Source organism: Lagenorhynchus albirostris, chromosome 11, assembly GCF_949774975.1.
Source record: "Lagenorhynchus albirostris chromosome 11, mLagAlb1.1, whole genome shotgun sequence".
Classification (NCBI taxonomy): domain Eukaryota; kingdom Metazoa; phylum Chordata; class Mammalia; order Artiodactyla; family Delphinidae; genus Lagenorhynchus; species Lagenorhynchus albirostris.
The window spans coordinates 10,034,931-10,058,090 of record NC_083105.1 but is presented as its reverse complement, the minus strand read 5'-3'; the positions used below and the strand labels follow the sequence as shown (position 1 = coordinate 10,058,090).

Here is a 23,160-nt window from a genome sequence, read left to right as displayed (position 1 = left end):
GCTTCCCAATCCCAATGAAACATATTAAGAAAAAGAGTCATACCAAGGCACATGATTGTGAAACATCAGAATAATAGGGAGAAAGACAATATCTTAAAAACTCCCATGGGGGTTGGGGGTGGGGAGGGTGGAGGTGACATACAAGACCATAGGAATCGGAACGGCATCAAATTTTTCAACAGCCAAACTAGAAAGTAGGAAAAAAAATGTTTTCAAATTCCTGTGGAATATTGACTTTGAACTTAGAATTTTATTCCCAGCAAAACATTTGTCAAATATTAATCATGAGCAAAGTCATTTTGGACATGTAAAGACTAAAAAAACTTTCTACGTACCTTTCCCTTGAGAGTTACTAGAAGATGTGCTCCAGCAAAATGAGTAAACAAGAAAGAGAAAGACATGTGACCTGGGAGACTCCAACAAAGTGAAGTTGACTAAGGGAAGCCCTAGGATAATGGTGAAAAGAAGCCCCAAAATGATAACTGAGAGCAGACCTTGAGCACAGTCCAGACTGGAGGAGGATGAGGGCCTGAGAAGGAGAACGCCAAGATTAAAAAAATGAAGAAGAAATTATCAGAATATATTCTCACTTTCAGGATCTTCTGCCACAACTTTTTCTTAACCTTAGGAGTCTACATCTGCTTGCAATGGAGAGAAAAAGGACAAGCAGCGAACTGCATCTGTCCTGGTTATGATCACGTTACCTAACAGAATATATTAATATGATATACATAGAATATATATGGTACATTTGAGAATATGGAAAATGATGCTGCTTGGTTTTTGATAGCTTTTAACAATCTGGAAAACCTTATCAACAGATAACGTCTAAAAGGAAATCAAGAAATGCATATGTAAGCATGTTACTTAGAATAATGGATGTAAATTCCAGAATTGAAAATTATAATTTCTGTAGACTCTTGGATGCCTATGCACTACAGGATGGTAGAATCTAGAAGGTGGCATGTGAGACCCTCTGATGCCCCTCATTGCCTCAACTCTCCCTCACTCTCTAATCAGCCAGACCCAACTGCAGTCTGGTAACTTTTAGCTCTGCAAATTGGCCTGAACATCTCTCTGCCTAGAGTTCCAGCCCATTCTTCCCCTCCCCCCTTGCCTAGCAAATATAAAGAACTGACTGCTCCCTATTCTGTTCTCTTTTGAAGTCCTCTCTCAGGAGCTATGCAATTTGTTGCATGTTATCTATTTCCATATCTTTTTCCTTCTTCTATACTATGAGCCCTTGAGGGCAAGAACTTTAACTTATTTATTTCTTTATATCCTTAGTGCCTGGCATAGTAGGTCTTCAGTCAATGTTTACTTGGCTTCTCTGTGCCTCAGTTTTCTATTCAGTAAAATGGGTGTTATGCTGTCTAATGGGGTTTTGTTGAGATACAAATAAACTGCGCATGTTGTTTTTGTCTGATGGCATCTCACCAATTCTACCCCATGTCACTGACTTTGCCTTGTTCTCTCAGGCTGCAGGGACGGTCAGGTCTGGCTAGTAATAGCACTGCTTCTTCCTGAACACAGTGTTGGTTCAGAAGGGATGTGTGGAACCATGAACCAAGCAGAGCCATTGAAACCGAGAAGGGCCCTGTGGGGCTCCTGGACACAAAAGCCTTTTTGTCCCCTCTTTCTTGTAGGCAAGACTCCAGCCTCCATGACTTTCCCTGAGTTCCAAAGGTCAGAAGAGCAGACAAGAAACCAGCTGAGGCAAGATTAAAGGGACCAGAGAAGCTCATCAAGATTAGGAGACCTGAGATGAGATTAAGGGAGTGCAGGCCCTGCACACACCCTAATCTTGTCAGCAACCCTGCCCTTGAACTACTGCTATAAAACTCCTCATCAAATCCTCCCGGGTTGGGACACACAGTTTCGAGGGCAGGAGCCCTCTGTGTCCTCCTTTGCCTGACAAAGCAATAAATCTCTTATTTTCTACTTTACCCAAAACTGTCTCAGAGATTCAGTTTGGCACCAGTGTACAGAGGCTGAGCTTTTGGCAACACCATCAGAGACTTTTATTGAGGCTTGGTTTATGGAGGCTGGGAGAGGGTGTCTCTCTTCCTTTTAGGTCATGCACTTATAAGGACATAGGGTTGGGGCTGTTCTTGGCCCTCTTTCTTTCTTTGAGGGCAGGGGCAGCTTGAAAAGCAAGCCAGCACACAGAGGCAGAGAGGGTCAAGAAAGAAAGGGAGAGAATCTGAAAATATCATTGAGCCCTTAAGTCCATCGTGGCTGCAGCCAGCCTGAATGTGGCCTCTTCCCAGTTACTGAAGCCACAGAGATGTTCCTTCCACTCAAGCTGGTTTGAGCTGGGTTCCTGGCACTTGCAACCTATGAGCTCTGCCTCATAATACACTTTGTAAAGTACAAATGCTTGGCATAGAGGAAGTACAAAGTCATTGGTAGCTCTTACTACTACCATTAATAATAATAAAAATAAAGTGAGAGTTGAGTGACTAACACATAAAAGCGAGTGGACTTTTATGTATACTTTTCCACGTATTAAGAATTCCTAAAGTGTTCACATTTCTACTTTTCCCATGGTCTTCGTTCAAACAAACCTCAAAAGAAACGCAATCTCCCTCTGATGGCTTCTTCTAGATTTCTTTTCAGGGGAGTCCTCAATGAAGGTTGAAGGCTGGATGAACATGTGGTTCGCCTGTTTTTTGTCTTTTGCTCTTTGATCAATATTCTTCATCTCCCTGTGGGGAAAATCACAAAGACACATGGAAAAAGACTAAAGAGTCCGCGTTATCGTTTCACTCTATTTTCACATGAAAAGAGAGGCAAATATTTACCAATTCATTCATTACATCTGTCAGGAGCAACTGACTGAAGCAGAAAGCTGACTGCGCCGCAGCAACTCAGTCACTGAGCCCCTGCTATGTGCTGGGAGTCATATAGCCCTGGGGGACACAGGGGAATAAGATGTGGTCCCTGACTCAATGGATCATACTCAAATTAGGAAGACAGGTGAGGAAAACCAACGATCTGAGAGAAAGCTGAAGCATGAGCTTGAGGGCAGGCTGAATTCAATTTGGGGCTCTGCCATTTGCTGTGTGTTCTTGGGCAAGTTACTTAACCTCTCCTTGCCAGTGTACTCATCTCAACATGGTAATGTAATAGAACCTACGGTAGTGGTGAGGATTAATTCCGTTACCATAGGTCAAGCGATTAGCACAGTGCCTGGTACATAGGAAGTGCTCAATTAATGTTGCTGCTGCTGCTGCTGTTATTATAGGAGAAGGTTTTCAGTGGAGCACGTTCAGATACGTTTGGGGTACTCAACGGAAATGCTGAACTGGAAAATATACCAGCTGATCTGTGAAATGTGAGTGGACCTCCACTCGATGAAGAAGCAGGTTATGGACATTCAAGGCAGCCAAAAAACAATAAATATACATTCAAGTGAATTAAGATGCTGTCATATACTTCTCTGCTGCTGCAGAATAGATGTAGAAAGACTGGTGTTAAGAAACCAGTGTTGAACTTGGCCTAAACCAGTGGTTATTCCAACAGTGAGGGTCTTTCCCCAAGTCAAAGGAAAAAATTGTGTTGACACAAAATTCTCATTTTTGGCATCTTCTGCCACAACTTTTTCTTAACCTTTTGAAGCCTGCGTCTGCTTGCAGTGGAGAGACAAAGAACAAGCAGCGACCTGCATTTGTCCTTGCTGTGATGACATTTTCTAACAGGAAAACTTGGTCATAATTCCTTGATAATATTTTCTATATTGTCATTTCTTGATTTGTTGAAGTCTATACATGTCTTAGGCTCCTATTTTCCACTAGTGGAAGCATCTTTAGCTTGTATGAGAGAATCATATGTTGAAACGTTTCATAAAACTCTGCAAAGGGCATTTTGAATTGCGGGTGCTTTGCCCCCATACAAGTTTAAGGATCAGGGCTCTGGACTCACAAGGAAACTAAGTTCTGCAGCAGCAACTGACCCCGCTCCTTCATTGTACAGCTCCATCTGCATGTGCCAGCTAGGCTCTTCCTCCACCTAGAGCAGAGACCCCAGCAAAACAGCTGCTGGATCGCCTTTTCTAAGGCAGACCGCTCGCTAGGCCTCCCCAGTGGCAAACTTTCCAACTCCAAGGCCCAGTGCTGTTTTGGCCCCTGCACTCTTCATGGTGTGGGGGTCACACATATTACCTCCAATAGCCGTCATTTTCTGAGCACTTCCGGTGAGCCAGGCACTAAGCTCGACATCTCCTTTAACCTACACAACTACTCTGTGAGTAGTGTCCCTGTTTTGTAGATGAGGTATCCAAGCCTCACAGGGGCTAAATGATGGACCTAAATCATACTGAGGGTGAAACAGAGCTGTTCCTACAGCTTTGGTCTGTCCAAGGTCAATGGCAGTGCTCCCAGCTGATACGCTACATTAGGGGAACAAGTGGTAATTGATGTCCCAAAAGAGTCCTAGCCCCCCTACAAGTATCAATACTATTCCACAGGGGCATTTGTCACCTTTTGATCTTGTTACGGCCACCATTAAAAAAAAAAAAGATAGTGTTCAAAAATTTAAACATTTATAAAAGTAAAGAAAATTGTATAATTAACATCATTTACCCATTATCTTGCTTTATTAGTTATCAATCTGAAGTCAGTCTTGATTCATCTGTTACTTCCTTTGCCTCCCATCCCAAATGGGTTATTTTAAGGCACATCCCAGACACCATGTCATTTCATCCATAAACACTTCATTATGTACCTCTTTAAGACATGATTCTCAAAACATAACTATAAAACTATTATAATGTCTTTAAAAAAGGGAATATACCAATAAAAGGAATTTCTTAATATCATCTAAAACCAAGTCAGTGTTCAAATTTCCCCAGTTATTTCATAATTGAGATAATTATCTCAAGCGGTTGATTTAAGTCAGGATCCAAACAATGTTTTGATTAATATATCTCTCCAGTATCTTCTAAACAATAACAGCACCTCCTCCCTCTTTTATTTTCCTTGCTTTTTATGTACTGAAGAAACCAGGTTATTTGTCCTACAGAATTTCCCATTCTGGATTTGTCAACTGCATCCCTGGAGTGCTTGACAAGGTCCTCTGAGCTCTGTGTGTCCTTTAAATTGGTGGATGCAGATGGTCACCATTTTTTAAAAGTTTCTTGAAGTATAACATACATACCAAAGCGTGCACAAACTCTAAATGTGCACCTCAAGGAGATTTCATGTACTGAGCACATCCATGTAACCAGCTCCCAGATCAAGAAACAGAACGTTGCCAGCCCCCTAGAAGCCCCCTCATACCCCTGCTCAGTCATACCCTACTTTCCCAAGGGTAGCCCTGCCCTGATGTCTAACAACATGGACGTATTCTAAGGCCACCAGTTTTTTCTGGAGACAAAACTTGGAGAATCACTTTATTAATAGAAGCCATGCTGAGTTTCTTGATAATACCTTATCTAACAAAAAGTGGATGTATTTGGCAATGTAATTGCTAACACATAATTACAAAGTTTCTCCTGACTTAAAAAATCTTTACTATAATTCACCTGATAAGGATGTCATTATTAAAAAAGGATTTCCTTATATATTTCTCAAATAAATATTCTGTAGGCTTAATTTGTTTTGTGTTGTTTTTTTTTTCCGGCCACGCCATGTGGCTTGAGGGATCTTAGTTCCCCAACCAGGAATTGAACCTGGGCCCTTGGCAGTGAAAGCGGAGTCCTAACCACCGGACCACCAGGGAATTCCCTCTGTAGGCTTAATCTTGAATATTCTATATGAATTTAATGTTAACCCTAAACTATTTTTGCCTTGTTAATGCCACAGCTGGGTGTGGCTATGGGGCTAAGTTCTGGCAAATGGAATGAAAATGGAAGGTATATTTGTGACTTCCAGGAGGAAGTCCATCTTCCTTCCTACTGGCTGGAAAGTGGACCTGATGGCTGGAGCTTGAGCAGCCATATTGGAACATGAGGCTGAGGATTATGGAGCAATAAGATAAAAGGAGCTTGGACCCCTGACACTGTGAACTGCCATATCTACTGGACTCCTTTTAAATGAGAGAAATAGATTTGTATCTTGTTTTAGCCACTATTTTGTGCTCTTCTGTCACTGGAAGCCAAATCTAATTCTAATTTATACAATCATTTACTGTGGGCTTGGTTATGAAAAGGCTTTACATGCCTTATTTTATTTGATCAATACAACCCTACAAAGTAGGAAATACTATCTTCATTAAATCAACAAAGAAACTGAAGCTAAATGACCTATGTGACAGATCAAATATCATAGAGCTAGTAAGTGAAAAAGCCTATATTCTGGCTGTAGCTCTGCCATTCATGGGTCCCACCCTCAAGAACTGTTACAACTATTGGAAGAGACAGACATTACAAAACAATGTCTTGTAAACAAAATAAAATGCCTGGTGCATAGAAGGTGCTGAAAATATTTGCTGGGACAATGAACTACAGAACAAACAGCATAATGAACTACAGTAACAGAGGCAGAAGCAAAGAACCCTAAACAGCAATTCCTGTGTGCTCTCCCTTAACCCACCGTGACCTTCTCCTCCCTCACCTGCACCTCCAATCTCTCCCTCTTCATATAGGCTTGAGTCTTCCACCTTATTTTTAAATAGCCCTGTTACCATCCAATCTTGCCTTTTGATTCAGAATTTTGTTCCTCTGCCTCCTAGTTACTCCCCCCTCCCACCCCCACATGGGGACTCATACCTTCCCCTTAATGTCCCATGTTCTAGTGTCTGACTGCTCTCTCTACCAAAGCACCAAACCTGTCTCAGCCCCAAGTTTCTGTGTCTGGCACTCACACTGCTAATTACTACTTCCCCTTCTTCTCTCAGCTTCATTCTCTGTTGGTCTGCCTTTATATATAAGCTCTCCTCCTTCCTTCTGGTCATTCCTTCTCCCTCTGCCCCATACTCTATCCTCTCCCACATATGCAGTTGCCCTCTAAGGTTCTGTCCTTTGACCTCAGCTTCCACATCTGTAAAATAAGGATAAACAACTGTGCCTATCTATACACACCATTTTATAACGTGATTTGGGGGCCATTAATATGTTGTGACCATCTTTCCTTGTAAAATAGAAATAGATCAACATCACCATTTTTTTGGCTGCAGAGTACGGACGTTTGATAGTTTATTTAATCAATCATCTTTTGATGAAAGTTTAGGCCGAACTGCATTTCTGTGCTGGTGCTTAACAAGTGTGTGTGTATGTGTTGTTTGTCTGTGTCCCAGCACATTTTAGAAATAAGTTCATTGTATCACTTTGCATAAGAAAGTATTTATCTATGAGTTCGTATTTTTCTTTCTCTCATATTATGGCAGATATAGATGGCTGTCTAGCCAATAGCAATTTCCCCCTTTCTCCCCTGCAAACTGAATCCAGTTTTGTTTTGGATAACAAAGTGACCAGTTCTGGTCTAATCCAGTCATGCAAATCTCCTTCTCCTTTCTCAGATACTTCTCAAGCTTCTCTTTCACGGTGGCCACATGAAAGAGTTATGGGGGCAGGCAGAGAAGACATGTGAGACAAAGAGTGAAAAAAGAAGGTGAGCTCCTTTTTACCAAAAAAAGAAAAAAAAAAAAAAGCCAGCTAATAAAAGCAGGAGGAATAGTAGACGTAGAAAATCACCATTTTGCGGCCCCAAAGGTAACAACGGATTCAGGCAAAGACCGTGGATGGATGTTAAAACCACTGGATGAATGTTGTTGGGATAGCATATTCACAGTCTCAAAGAATCACACCATTCACTGTTGACTAATTAGAAAGGCAAAAATGTAGGCTTACAATGGAGAGCTCTGGCAGAGGCCACCTTAAATAAGCAGCGGGGCAACCCGACATTAAGTTTCTCCTAATGAGGTGTAACAGGAATTTACAAGGTCTCTGTGAAGTATTCTTGGCAAAAAGACTTAACCTGAATCTAATCAGTCCTCTAGTACAGATCCAATGTCCATCTTATAGGAAATATGAGATCAATTGGAACAAGTTAAATGATACCCCGAAGAAATAATCAGAAAAATCCAGAACGTGGCTTGAGCTTTTCAAGAAAGTCCATGTCATAAAAAATAATTATAATAATAATAACAAAGCTGGGGGCCAGGGCACTATCATAGACTAAAAGACACCAAAGAGAGAACGTCGAAATACAACACCTCCAGGTATTGGATCCTTGAATGGATCCTGGAGCAGCAAGTAAAACCAAAAGTGGTACTTTGGGCTCAATTGGGGAAATTTTTATTTGACCTAATTATTAGAGAGAGAAGGAAAAATGTGGCAAAGTGTGAATAATTGGTAAACGCAGTGGGGGCATAATGGTGTCCATGGCACTGTCCTTTAAACTTTTCTGAAAGGTCTGAAAAATTTCTAAATATAATAAAAATATTGAAGAGGGAGAAGGCAGAGGAAAATGTTCATAATATGCTGCTAATGGGGGGGAAAGTCTAAAAACAGTCTGACAGCACGATTACTACTTTTGTTTAGAGATCCAGATGTATGTGTCCAGGAAAAAAGATTGGAAGAATTTATAGAAAAATGTTGGCAATGTGTACCTGTAGGTGCTTTTCCAGGTTCTTTGTTTGTTTTCATTGAGCATAAATGTTTTTGTAGTTAGGAAAAAAATAACTTTACGAAAATATCCGGCCTCTGTTATCGTGGGGTTTACATTCTGACCACAAGAAAGCTGAATGCGCTTCACAGGTCATTACAGGGCTGGACCCCAGTTACAAATTAGTGTGATGTGTTGCCATAGACAAATGCTGAAACCACGCCTCTTCCCCTGAAGGCCCCTTAAATACCTGAGGAAGTTGTTGTGCAGCTCCTCCAGGTACGCATTGAAATGATTCCACTCACTCCAGTGAAACTGGTTCAGCTGGTGAAGGTCGTCCCTCCGCTTCTTCATGTTGCTCAGGGTCAGCCTGATGACCTCAGCATATGTCAGGGTGGACTCAGTGGCTTTCATGTCGAGGAAAACCCCACACTGTCAGTTGGTATTGACTCAGCATTATTATTAGTGGGATGTGGCCAGTACACGGGGAGGAGGTGGGTGTGATAGCAGGATGGGGAAACCGACCTGGTTCTGGAAATCTGAGCAGGAAACCACTCCATGGCCTGCTTGGGAAAGAGAGAAGCTATCCTCTCCATGGCTAGGCCATTCCCCATCTTTTAATAAAGTCTTTCTCCCCTCCTGCTGATGGAAGGGCTAGGAAGTGCTTGTTTTAGACTACCATCTAAAATTCTTACTCTCTTATCACAGTGGTGAACAGGAAGGGATTCCAACTTTCCTTTCCTCTCAGGCCCAGTCCTCATTCCCCGTCTCAGGTTTGTATGTTGAAAAGTTCTCTCTACCTTCGCCACCCCTCCACCCCTTCTGAACTGGTCAGAATCTCAGCCACACTCATCACGAGCTGTGGGACATCAGACAATCTATGTCATCCTCTACGTCTCCATTTCCTTATCTATAAAATAGATAGCACCTACCTTAGATGATGTTAATGATGATAATGATAGTTACTATTTTTTTTTAGTACCAGTTGTATGCCATTTAATCCTGGTCACAACACTACTGATTTGGTATAACCATCCTCACTTTAGGAATGAGTTGATAAAGATATTGAGCTTAGAGGTTAAGCTGTGCACATGAGATCTTAAAGCTAGTGGGCTGCTGAGCTGGGACGCAAATCCAGGGCTGTGTATCCCCAACCCAGGCTCCTTCTACTACACTACACTGTCTTTACAGAACAGTGAGGTGATATAAGGGAAAGCGTTTTATAAACAATAAAGTACTATGAATTGTGTGTCATCAATCTCTGCCTACAGATATATAAATACGCTTGTGGGTATGAAGTGCTATAGGGCAGGAGTTAAGTCCTACCTACTTCATTATGAAAGCTCCTCCTTATGGGGCGCTGTATGCTGATAGGTAATGTTCAATCATTTGTTACCTGCCGGGCACTGTGCTAACTAAGCCTTTACCGGTGTTGTGCCTGTTCTCTGCATCACAACTCTATGAGGCGGGTACTCTTATCTCCATTTTATAGATGAAAAAAATGAGGCTCAGAAAGAAGCTGGAACTTGTCTAAGATCACTCAGCTGGTGAGCAGCTGAGTTGGTTCCTAAATGCAGGTCTATTTGATTCCATGTTCTGACCCTCTACGGTAAACTGTTAAGACTCAGGACACCAACGCATATCACACCTGTTTTCTTAAGATCTGAGCTTTTTACCATATTTTTAGGATAAATGTCATGAGGGCCAAGAATTTGCTGATGGGTCTGGGGAGGGGTGTGTGTGAGGAGGGTGCTGGAAGAAACATACCCCTAGACACCAAAATTCCTGATCAATATATACTGTGGGGTCAGTGAGCATCTAGGAGGCATTACTGAGTTGCAAAATATGTTAGAGTCCCTAAGTAGTCCATTTTTTCTGGTAGAAAGGAAGAGATTATTGCACACAGGGAAATTCGACTTGCCCAGGGTCCCACTCAGCCAGTGCACGAGGCAGATTTGGAATTAAAATGAGCAAGATTCCGACCCGTAGGCTCGTAACAATGGTCACCCTTGATGGGCCCCTACTATGTGGCAGGTGCTGTGCTAAGGGCTGGATGCCTGTCTCTTCACCCCTGCTTCTGGGAAGAGGAAGCAGGGGCCTGGAGTAATGTGTGCCCAGCCCACGGTGGAAAGGATATGGGATGGTCTTGGTTTTTTCCCTCCTGACCATCAACACGTCTCTGCCAGGCTGCTGCAGAGAGGCGTAGTTCAGGAGGAAGTACACAATCAGAGGGCTCTTCCCATAAATGTTGAAGAGGTTTGAAGTCATCTCAGGGCTTTTGCAGGCAGGGTAAGACTGAGTAGGAAAGAGATAGGAAAAAAAATAAAGGATATTATCATTTTTACGGCACATATTAAGAAATGTAAAGGTACTCATATCCTTTATCTAGTAACTCCAGTTTTAGGATGCTATCCTAAGGAAATTACCCACAAGAAAAACAGATTCAGGCACTATAATGTTTACTGCAGTGACAATTACTACAGCAAAAGGTTACAACCACCTAAATGTTCAAGGAGCTGTTGACATCTCTACCCAAAGGACCAGTACGCCACTATTAAATTGTTTATGAAGAGTTGGTACTAAGACATTGTTTCAGATATAACAGTAATTTTAAAAATCAAGATACAAAATTAGGTAGATAATATTATATATTTTATATAAAATGAATATAATTATATGAAATCAATCAACCAAAAAAAAAGGTAGATAAGAGACTAGAAGTGTAGTTACCAAAATGTTAGCAATTCGTTCAGCAAATATTTACTGGGTGACTACTGCGTATACACACTGATCTAGACACTGGCCTTTCAGCCGAGAATAAGACGAATTCCAGCCCTCACGGAGCTTGTATCATAGCTGAGAGAAAAACAATAAACAAATCAACAGGATACTATGGAATAATAAGGGCTTTAGGTAAGAATCAAGTAGGGCAGGGGGTGTGGGTGGTGGGATGGGAGACTGGGGAGGAGAGGGATCTTTTCCATGGGGAGGTCAGGGAGGACTGCCCTGAGGAGGAGTGATCCCGGCAGACCCTGAATGATGGAAGGAAGATCTGGGCGATGTTCCAGGCAAAGGGGACAGCAAGTGCAGGAGACCCCAAGGCAAACAGGAGCTTGGTGTGGCTGAGGGACAGAAACCAGGCCTGCACGACTCAAATGAGAACAAATGATGAGGCTGAAGAAGGAGCAGGGTCTTTGGGCGACAGGAAGAAGTTAGGATTTTCTAAGTGTGATGGAAGTCACTGGAAGGTTTTGAGCTGGGGTACATCTGATTAATTTTTTCTAAAGATCCCTTTAACTGAAACTTCCCTGGCGGTCCAGTGGTTAAGACTCTGTGATTTCGATGCACAGAGTGTGGGTTCAATCCCTGCTGGGGAACTAAGATCCTACATGCCACGTGGCACGGCCCAAAAATACAAATGAAAAACAAAAAAAGATCAGCTTAACTGATGTGTGGAGAAATGACTGCAGTGGGTAAGCGTGGACACTAGAAGAGCACTTGGGAGCCTCTGCAGTGGTTGAGGCAGTGCTGGGGCTGGGAATGGGGAGGGGTGAGAAGTGATGGAATCTGCAACATACTATGAGAGCAGAATTGGCAGGATTTGCTGATGGAGTCGATGTAGGTGTGAGAAAGACAGGAGTCAAGGGTGACTCTAAAGGGTTAGGTGCCAGTTTCCCAGCTGGGAAGATGTGGGAAGACGCTGACAGGGCAGGAAAATCAAGAGGTCTGTTTTGGATGTGCTGTATTTGAGATGCTAATAGACAACCAAGAGGAAACAGAGATCGGGAAAGAGAACAGGCAGGGGCTGAGAGTAATCTGTTTCCCTTCCTTATATTCCTCTGCCTTTTCCCAAAATGTCAGTGGTGATTCTGTGCTTCTTTTGTATTTTTTTAAAAATACGTTTTATTTGGATGAAGCGGTTATAATCTAACGAGACAAAAATTCTGTCTCACGAGTGAAGGCTGCAGCGGCACCTAACCACACTCTTCTCTGTCCTATTCATTTTAATTGCTTAATGAGATTTCCTCTATGGATAGCAGGGTCTCTCAACCTTGGCACTTTGACATTTGGGGCCAGATTTGTTGTGGGAGACTGTCCTGTGCATTGCAGGACATCAAGTGGCCTCCGTGGTCTCTACCCAAGAGATGCTAGTAGTACTCTACCCCTCACCCCCAGCTGTGACAGCCAGAAATGTCTCCAGGCATGGCCAAATGTCTCCTAGGGTGCAAAACTGTCCCCAGTTGAGAACCACTATTCTATAGCAAGATCCCACTGGAATCACAGAAACTTGGGGTTAGTAGAGCACCTAAAGATCATTTAGTCCAGTGATTCCTAAAAGCCCATCTCCAAATGGGGGCCAGTCTGTGTTCAATGGTCTCCAGCAAAATGAGGGAAACAAGGAAAAATACATGGTAGTAGTAGGGCTTCCCTGGTGGTGCAGTGGTTGAGAGTCCGCCTGCCGATGCAGGGGACATGGGTTCGTGCTCCGGTCCGGGAATATCCCACATGCTGCGGAGTGGCTGGGCCCGTGAGCCATGGCCGCTGGGCCTGCGTGTCCGGAGCCTGTGCTCCGCAACGGTAGAGGCCACAACAGTGAGAGGCCCGCATACCGCAAAAAGAAAACAAAAACAAAACATTGTAATAAATCTGACCTAAAGTAATTTTTTTATTTTTTTGGCTACCGCCACGCAGCTTGTAGGATCTTAGTTCCCTGACCAGGGAATCGAACTTGTGCCCCTACAGTGGAAGCACGGAGTCCTAACCACTGCACCAACAGGGAATTCCATGACCTAAAGGAAATTTATTCACTTATGGACTCTCTTTTATTCTGAGATTGTCTTTCTACTTTTTTTACATTAATGACCTTTCTTTTATGAAATGATGATGATACCAGATAGCAATCATTTTGTTTAAATGAACTTATTTAGTGAAAAAAAAAAAGTTTTTCCAAGTCTAGAAAAGTCCAAAGATCTAGAACCACTAATCTAGTTCCACATTTATTCAAGTGCTGTTCTTTCAGTTGCCCAGTACCCATTCTCCTTCTGCTAACAACCCCCAATTCTTGTGTGTTTGGGGGAGTTTACTTGCCCTCTACTGCTTGAAGGACTTTAAATCAAATGTCTTGCTCCCCATGTGAGCCACAGGAGCGAGCCTCAGAAGCCTTTGTAGGCTCTGCCAGCCAGAGCCTTTCTCTCATCCACCCAGTTAGAGCCAGAGCACATGGGATAAGCTTGGTCAATCAAAACTCCAGTTTCTGGGATTTTGAGTCCTGAGTGGGGTGAAATATAGACTGAAAACACATGGGGGTTCAACCATACCAGAGATGTCACCTTGAAAAGCTGGTTCAAGGGTTACAACTGCCTTGATTCTCCTCCTGGTCCCTGGACCGATTTTCACACTGTTCAGCTACTCAATGTTCTTGCAGTGTTTGCTCACGTTGGCATATTTTGTTACTTGTAAGCAAAGAATCCCAACTGATACACATCATTTCAATAATATTCTCAGTAGGTACTTGCCCAGTTTTGCTTCCCTAACTCTGGAAACAAGGAATACACTCCCTCCTGAAACATCCAGTTCCACTGTCAGTAAGCATCCGGTTTCTCCTCCCAGGGAAAGGGCTGGCTCAGGGCCATAGCACTGGGCAAAGACAAGCCACTAGGCAAGAGGAGAGTCATTCTGGAACCTCAGCTCCGAGAGGCAGGTAGAAAGCAGAGCAGAAGCTAGAGTAAAGGGGTTGGCATCAGAGACCTGGCAAGAGGAATGACATGGTTTGAGAGCCAGAGTGGAACAGGAACCAGCAGACAGTCTGCAGCCCAGCCGGAGGGTAGAGCTGGTTTAAAATGACAGCAGCTTGGACTCCTATGAAGTTCTTTCTTCCTCTAGATAAAAATCTGACTCTCTGTAATTCCAACCCATCTCCCTCCAGACTGTGTGTTACGTAACAGTCCTTAAAATATTTGAGGAGGGAATTCCCTGGCGGTCCAGTGGTTAGGACTCTGAGCTTTCAATGCCGGGCCCAGGTTCAATCCCTGGTCAGGGAACTAAGATCCTGCAAGCCACAGAGCGTGGTCAAAAAAAAAAAAAAAAAAAAAAAATTGAGGAGAGCCCTCACATCTTCTCTAAGTCTTGCTTCTCCAACCTAAACATCTTCAGTGCCTTCAGTGACTCCTGGACCCTCTTTCTCTCCAGCCTGGTCCCTCTCCCTGAACACATGTTAGATGGGACCATCTGAAGTGGGACCATCCTCTTCCTTATTCTGGGCCAGTTGTATATCTTTTTAAAAAGTTCTTTGTTTTGACATTTACATATCCTTTTCTGCTATCTCTGAGAGTGAAAACATTTATTTGTTTATTTTTTTACAAAATAAATTTATGTTCTTTGTGAAAAATTCATACAATGTATAAATGTATATAGTAAAAGATGTCTCCATCCTCACTTGCATTTTCTAGGAATAAATACTATTAATGTTTTTCCGTGTATCCTTCCAAACCTTTTTATAAGCACATGATGACTTTATACCAAAAATGTATTTCAAAAATAAAAACAGAATCATACTATACACCATGTTTTATTACTTTAATTTTTCACTCGTCAGTATCTAAATATATTGCCTATAGTATTCTCTTGATTTATTAATTTTAGACATTGTTGACTTTCATTCTTTCATATGATAAGGTATAAATCTGTCTTGTTTTTAACAGCAACAGAGTATCTACATTACGAACATTTCACAGTTTACCTATTTATCTACTGAAATGTTAATTTTCTTCAGTTTTTGCTGGTACAGATTAATGCTGTAAGGGATGGCCTTGTATGAACATTTCTACAGGATAGATTCTTAGAAGTGAAATTGCCAGGTCTTCAGTGTATGCCATTAAAATTTAATAGAATATCCTAAACTCATGACAAAACACCTAAAAAATGCTAGGAAAATATTTAAAAATCCTTTTAAATGAATGAAGGAGCTTGTAAGAAAGTAAGGAAAATCCTTCGAGGCCTAGGGAGGTAAGGGAGCCCTGAAGTTGGATGCCCTGATTCAAAACAACTTCAAAGGGAGGTGGAATGATGGGTGTCCTTTGCTTGATCCTGGAGTTAAGCCAAACACCTCCACTGTCCCACTGTTCTGTAGGTTCTTTGATGCTAATGGCTTTATCAAGTTACCGAGGTCTCCTTCTATTCCTAGTGTAGAGGGATGTCAAAAAATTGACTTCGCTAGTACCAGAATACACCAGAGGGAGGGGACTGTCCTTTCTCAGGAAAACAAAGATTAGAGCCAAAGGCAGAGTGAGAGCTACATTGCTCTACATTAGAGGTGAGCAGGAGTTTGGGGAAAGAAGAGGGAGGAAAGTGCACACGACTCTAGAGGATGGTCTTGCAAACTGTGGGATGACTAAAGGATTTTAAGAAGGGCAACTCACATGAAAGGTCTTTGCATTACTGTGATATGGTCCCCCTTCTTCCCACCTCTCTAAACTTAGTAAAATTTTCTATATACACAACACACCCACACAGGCCTTGTGTGAGCAGTTTTTGTGAAAATCAAGGGAAGAGGTGGTACGTGCACAGCACATGCAGGACAGAAGAGGAGCTCGGTGCCATAGAAGACATAAGTCCCCAGAGTTCAGATATTTGGGGGAGGGTATGAGGCTCCAAACAAATCATATAACAAATGCTTGAACCAACTTTAATTCAATTCAAAGGGGTAGAGTAACCCCTGGTGACGTCTGGGTTATGCGAGTGAAGTTTTTTATTAAGAATAGGTGATAATATAAAAACATTGGGGAAAAAAATGGGAGAGAATGTTTCATAAGATCTTGGAGTGGTAAAGATCTTTCTTAGTAGGAAATGAAATCCAGAAGCCGTAAAAGAGATGACCAATAAACATGTCTGTATAAAAATTTCAATTTTCTAGAATAAAATACCGTAATTAAAGTAAAAAGTTTAAATAGGAAACAATTTTTGCCAAATATATGACTAAGAATTGAGCTTCTACAAATCAAAAATGAGCAGAAGACTAAGAACCTTAGAAACAGAAATAGTTCTACTAAGAATAGAAAAAAACAAAACCAAAGGACATGAAGAGGCATTTCACGGAAATAGAAATTCCAAAGGATTATAACTATAGGGAAATAGATTTAACTTCACTTATAATTAAATAATTAATATTGAAACAATTATAACATAGCATTTTCCCCTCACCACAATGGCAACAAATAATTTGATAATGTACAACATTGGCAAAGGTACATGGATAGTCTCTCACATGCTGCTGGTGAGAATATAAATTGGTACAACTTCTTTGGAGAGCAATTCAAGATATACAATTGATTTAGGAATTCTACTTCTAGGAATTCTTCCTACATGTATACTTGTACATATGAGACAAGAAACACACAAATACCGAGATGTTCAAGACAGCAGTGTTTATAATAGCAAAGACTGGGAGCACATACATGTCCACGAATAGGAAAATGGTTAATGAATTATAGAATACAGGTGCAATGAAATAAGATTGTGATAGATCCGTATGTGCTTTCATTCGGAATACTCTCTAAGATATGTTGAAATCAGTACAGAGTCTGATTTAGAACACGGGGTCTGGAGTCACACTGCTTGTGTTAAAATCCTGGCTCTACTCTTACAACTCAACAACAAAAAGACAAAAACTTAATCTAAAAATGGGCAAAGGATTTGAACAGACATTTCTCTAAAGAAGATATACAACTGGCCAATAAGCACATGAAAAGATGCTCAGTATCATTAGTCATTAGGGAAACGGAAGTGAAAACCACAATGAGATACTACTTCATACCAGCTAGGATAACTATACCAAAAAGAATGGAAAATAAGTGTTGGCAAGGATGTGGAGAAATTGCAACCCTTGTATGTTGCTGGAGGGAATGTAAAATGGTACAGGCTCTGTGGAAACGTTTGTCAGTTCCTCAAAAAGTAGGCTTACCAGACGTAGGCTTACCATATGACCCAACAATGCCACTCCTAGGTAGTACATATCCAAGAGAATAGAAAACATATGTACACACAAAAATTTGTACATAAATGTTCATAGAAGCCATGTCATTCATAATAGCCAAAAGGCGGAAACAGTCCAAATGTCCATTAACTAGTAAATGGATAAACAAAGTTTGGTATAGTCATATAATGGAATATTATTCAGCCATAAAAAAGGTGAAATACTGACACATGCTACAACATGGATAAATCTTGAAAACACTATGCTAAGTGAAGGAAATCAGTCACAAAAGGCCACATATTATATGATTCCCATTTATACGAAATGTCCAGAATAATCAAATTCATACAAACTAAAACTATATTAGTGGTTTCCAGAGGCAGCGGGGAGAGGGGGCTGGGGAGTGACTGCTAATGAGTATGGGGTTTCTTTTTTGGGTGATAAAAATGTTCTGGAAGTAGACAGTGGTGATAATTATAGAACCTTGTGACTATACTAAAAACCACTGAATTTTACATTAAAATGCTGATTTTTATGGTATGTGAATTATAGCTTTTAAAAAAATCTTAGCTCTACCACTTACTAGCTATTTGACTTTGGGCAAGATACTGAATATTTCTGAGCCTTAGTTTTCTGATCCATAAAATGGAGATAATAAATAAAACCTACTTCTCTTAGGGTTGTGTGAGGATTAAATGAATTAACACGTATGATGTGTTTAGAACAATGTTTGCTATATAAGCATTCAATAATTGTTAGCTATTATATGCTAGGTTGAAAAAGCAAAGTGCAAAATGGTGTATATATTATACCAATTTTTGTTTTAAAAAACTGGTTTATATTCCTTGACATGCGTCAGAAATTTCTAGAAGGATATAAGGAAAAACTTGATTCGCCTCTGGGGAGGGGGCATAGGGTCTGGCGTGGAAGAGAGATTAACTTTTTGTGTGTGTGTGTGTGTGGTACGTGGGCCTCTCACTGTTGTGGCCTCTGTGGCCACTGTGGAAGCCCGAGAGATTAACTTTTTGTTACATATCCTTTAATACTGTTTGGTTTTACCACAGGCAAAAATTTTTTCAATAAAAACTATGGTATTAAAAAATAATAATAAATAAATAGGGCTTCCCTGGTGGTGCGGTGGTTGAGGATCTGCCTGCCGATGCAGGGAACACGGGTTCGTGCCCCGGTCCGGGAAGATCCCACATGCCGCGGAGCGGCTGGGCCCGTGAGCCATGGGCGCTGGGCCTGTCTGTCCGGAGCCTGTGCTCCGCAGCGGGAGAGGCCACAACAGTGAGAGGCCCGCGTACCGCAAAAAAAAGAAAAAAAAAAGAATGGGCAGCAGATTGTATCAGTGCTGTGCATCTTAAAGTGGTAGAGTCACGTGTTGGCTCTTCTGTCAGGAACATCTAGAAGGCCCCCCACCCCCACCCCCGGTGAATAGCTCACTGATGCATCTCCCTTCCATGTGTCCGCCAGGCCATTCACAGGCCATTCAGCTGCTTTCCACTCCTGTTAAACTCTGCCACTATCCACTCTAACTGCTGGGCTTCACCACCCCACCAGGACAGATCCCAGAGTAGGACGTGACTACTCCTCTCCTTGTCTCTATCTCTAGAGCAGCCCCACGATCCTCGTCAGCGGTAAGCACCGTAACACTGCTGGGCTTTATTTCCCCCATTTTACAGAAGAAGGTCAGTAGAGTTAAACAACTCACTCAAGTAACACAGCTGAGGAGATAGATGCAGCACCAAGATTTGAACTCACGTCTGTCTGTCTTTTCCACCAGGCCCTGCTACTTCTCAAAAGTTTCACTGCTAAATGCTGAGGGGAAATAGGCAGTGGAATAATTATGGAGAAACGAAGAACATTGAAGAAATCTTCTACAGGGAATTCCCTGGTGGTCCAATGGCTAGGACTCGGGTTCAATCTCTGGTCGGGGAACTAAGATTCTGCAAGCTTCACGGCGCAGCCAAAAAAAAGAAAAAAAAAAAAAAAAAAGAAAGAAAGAAGGAAAGAAAGAAATTGTCTACAATACTTGCTATACTTGATCCAAATTCTATGGCCTGACTCCCTTGCTAGTTGGTGGCTTGGGGAAGCCCCAAAGCCTCTTGCCCTGTTCAGGGTCCTAAGGGCCTCTTCCCACTACATAAGACTGAACTTGCCATTGATATAAACTACCATGCACCGAGGTTTGTAGGGAAGATTTGCAGGAGGGGAGGAGAAGAGGAGAGAACACACCGTAATCCTTTGCCTCTTGTTTTCTGGGGGCTGTGCTGGTGGCAAAGCTCAGAGGTTAAGAGCTCAGGCTCAGAGTCAGGCAGATCTGCGTGCAAGTTTTGGCTTTACCACTTATTTGCTTTGTGAATTTGGACAAATTAGTTACCTGCTCTGAGCATCACTTTCCTCACTAATAAACTGAAGAAAAGCAGGAGTAATGATCTCAAACGACTGTAACAGTAAAATAAAATACACTGTATGCACAGGTTTAGTATAGCACCTGACATGTAGTGAGTAAGTGTTCATTACATGTTAATTATCATCACTACCTCAGGTAAACCTCATAAGAATACCAGGACCTAGGAATTATTGTCCCCATTTCATAGAGTAGAAAACTGAGACTCTTCTCTTTCCATTACACCCAGGCTCTTGAGTTTCAAGCAAGTAATTTAAATCCTGGAGAAATCCAGGCAAAATTCTCACTCAACTTGTGCCTACCTCAGTCAGTAATTACCCTTACGAGATTTCCTTACTGTTTCACCCAAGTCTACAATCAGAAATACCCCAGTTCTTACCCTGACATCTTCACAGAGCTAGCTCTTCTAGCCAGATCTCCTAGCCCGCTTTAAATCACCTCTGCTATTAAGTTTGCAATCATGTGCTCACCGGCTTAGGAAGCATATTCTCAAGTTTCCTTGCTGCAGAGATCCTTTTGACTTGTTGTGTTGCTTTCCTGAAGACCAGAGTCTGATAGTTATGCTCTGTCAATGCAATATGCACAAAAAATGATCAATAGGGCTTCTCAGCTATGATGAGAAAGAGCATATGGTAGACCTTAGCTTTCTATGAATGTGAAAATGCCTGGGTATATTCAGATCATTGGGAGATGCTAGAGGAAGTCACTCAGGTAAATTCATAGAATTTCACTTGCATTTTAGCCAGATGTACACTTGTGGCCATACATTTGTCCATTTACTAATCTATCTGCCCATCCTTCTATCCATCCATCCAACATTTTGCTGAGCCTAACTATGTGCTGGGCCCATGCTAGGTGCTGGAAGTAGACTATCTTCAAGGAACTCACAGCTTAGTAAGAAAAAAAGACAGGTAAATGATAAGTGTAACACTAACTAATGTGCCATGACAGAATTCTCTGTACAATACAGTATGGTCCCAGAATAAGGAAGAAGGAGCCTAAAGGCTTTAAAAATGCTAAGCAGAATCAGGAAAGGTGTTGTGATTAAAACAGAAAAAAATATCCAACTCTTGCATAAAGTTATGGTTCTTCTGTAGAAGGTTAATAGAGAATATCTTAAAGACAGGAAGAGAGAAACAACAGATTATCTATAAACAGATAACAATTAGAATGACTGCAGAGTTCTCAACAGTAACAATGGAAGCTAGAAGATGACAGTGGAATGAAATCACCAAAGCATTAAGGTAAATGTGTATACCCAGCAAAACTATCCTTTAAGAAAAAAGATGAAATAAAGACATTCATAGAAAAACAAAAACCAAGGGTACTTACCAAGAGAACTGCAGTAAGGAACTGCTAAAAATTCTCTCTCTCTCTCTGTATATATATATGGGGGAAATTACAGACAGGAGAGAGCTCAAGAAAGGAATCCTAAATAATTGGGTATGGATGCATATGCTCACCCCTGAGCTGCACATATAAATGTGTATCTGACCCTAAACAGATGGCTTTGAGAACTGAACTACAGGGTAGATCACTTCTCAAGTCTCAAATGTGGTCCCTGGGTAGCACACATTTAGGACAGATCAAAATAGCACTGCAAAAGTTTTGAAAACTGAACTAACATTGAAACCACAATCTACAAAACTTATGACCTGAGCCTAATTGGGTGAATTGCTTGCTAAAACAAAGGAAACAAAACACTCCAACATTCTTCATACATTTAAACAAGACTCAAAATATTCAAAATATCCAGAATAGAATCCAGAATTACTCAACCTACAAAGAAGCAGAATAATCTGATAAATTCTCAAGGAAGAAAGACAATCGGCATCACCAATCCTGAAATGACTCAGATGTTGAAATCATCAGACAAAGGCTTTAAGGCAGCTATTATAACAGTGCTTTAAGCAGTAAGGGTGAATACTTCTGAAATAAATGAAAAAATAGAAAGTCTCAGTAGAGAAATAGAAGCTATGACAGAGAACTGAATAGAAATTTTACAACTGAAAAATACGATAATTGAAATAAAAAATTCACTGGATTGGATCAATACCAGAGCGGAGGTGATGGAGGAAGGAGACAATGAACTTGAAGACAGATCAATAAAAATTATCCAATTTGTGTGTTTTCTAATATCATACGTGTGGTTTTCCACACCATTTCTCCAATTCTCTGAAATAAACTGGGTGTCTAACAATTTAATTCAATTCCAAATCTACCTGGAATTAGTGTCAGATCCCACTAGTTAAAAGACTCAATCCCCATATGTCCCCACTTCAAGCACCAGTGTCAAATGCCACCCATACGTCTATCTAGCTAACTATAAATTTGGGGGTTCCCATGGCCCCCTTGGGTTCAATAATTCAGTAGAATGGCTCATGGAACTCAGGAAAGTGCTATGCTTACTATTACAGGTTTAGTATAAAAGACACGACTCAGGAACAACTAAATGGAAGAGAGACACAGGGCACGGTATGCGGGCTGGAGCACGGACCTTCCATGCCCTCTTCAGGCACATCACCTTCCCAGCACATCAGTGTGTTCAGCGACCTGGCAGTTCACCAAATCACATGGTTCAGGAGTTTCTATAACTCAGTCTCCAGTCTCTCTCTCCTCCCTGGAGGCTGGGAGGGGTGAGGCTGAAAGTTCCCACCCTCTAATCATGTTTGGTCTTGTGTTTTTTTTAATATTTATTTTTATTTTTGGCTGCCTTGGGTCTTCGTTGCGGCACGCGGGATCCTCCGCCGTGGTGCGCAGGCTCCTCCTTGCAGGGCATGGGCTCCTCTCTAGTTGTGGTGTGTGGGCTGCAGAGCACGCAGGCTCTATAGTTGTGGCCCACATGCTCAGCTGTTGTGGTGCGCGGGTTTAGTTGCCCCGCGGCATGTGGAATCTTAGTTCCCTGACCAGGGATCAAACCCGTGTCCCCTGCATTGGAAGGTGGATTTTTAACCACTGGACCACCAGGGAAGTCCCTCATGTTTTGGTCTTTCTGGGTCCTATCCTGAAGCTACCTAAGGCCCCAACCTGGGTCACTATATTAGGATATACTCAGGTGTGGCTGGAAGATGCTAATAATGAATAACAAAAGACATTCCCATCACTCAGGAAATCCCAAGGGTTTTAGGAGCTCTGTGCCAGGACCTGGGGACAAAGATCAAATCTGTATTTTTATTACATACACAATCTGAACAGTGTAGACACAAAAGACCAGAAAAAATGAACAGAGC

General features: G+C 41.7%; 1 protein-coding gene across 1 annotated transcript in view; it reads right to left on the bottom strand.

Annotated features, from left to right (window-relative positions):
• FAM227A (family with sequence similarity 227 member A) overlaps positions 1 to 23,160 on the bottom strand; it is a 79,792-nt gene that overhangs the window by 8,272 nt on the left and 48,360 nt on the right. Inside the window, 5 exon segments of the mRNA XM_060165599.1 lie at positions 2,506 to 2,579; positions 2,582 to 2,708; positions 8,797 to 8,949; positions 10,684 to 10,841; positions 20,401 to 20,495. Coding sequence (XP_060021582.1) covers positions 2,506 to 2,579; positions 2,582 to 2,708; positions 8,797 to 8,949; positions 10,684 to 10,841; positions 20,401 to 20,495 — 607 coding nt within the window.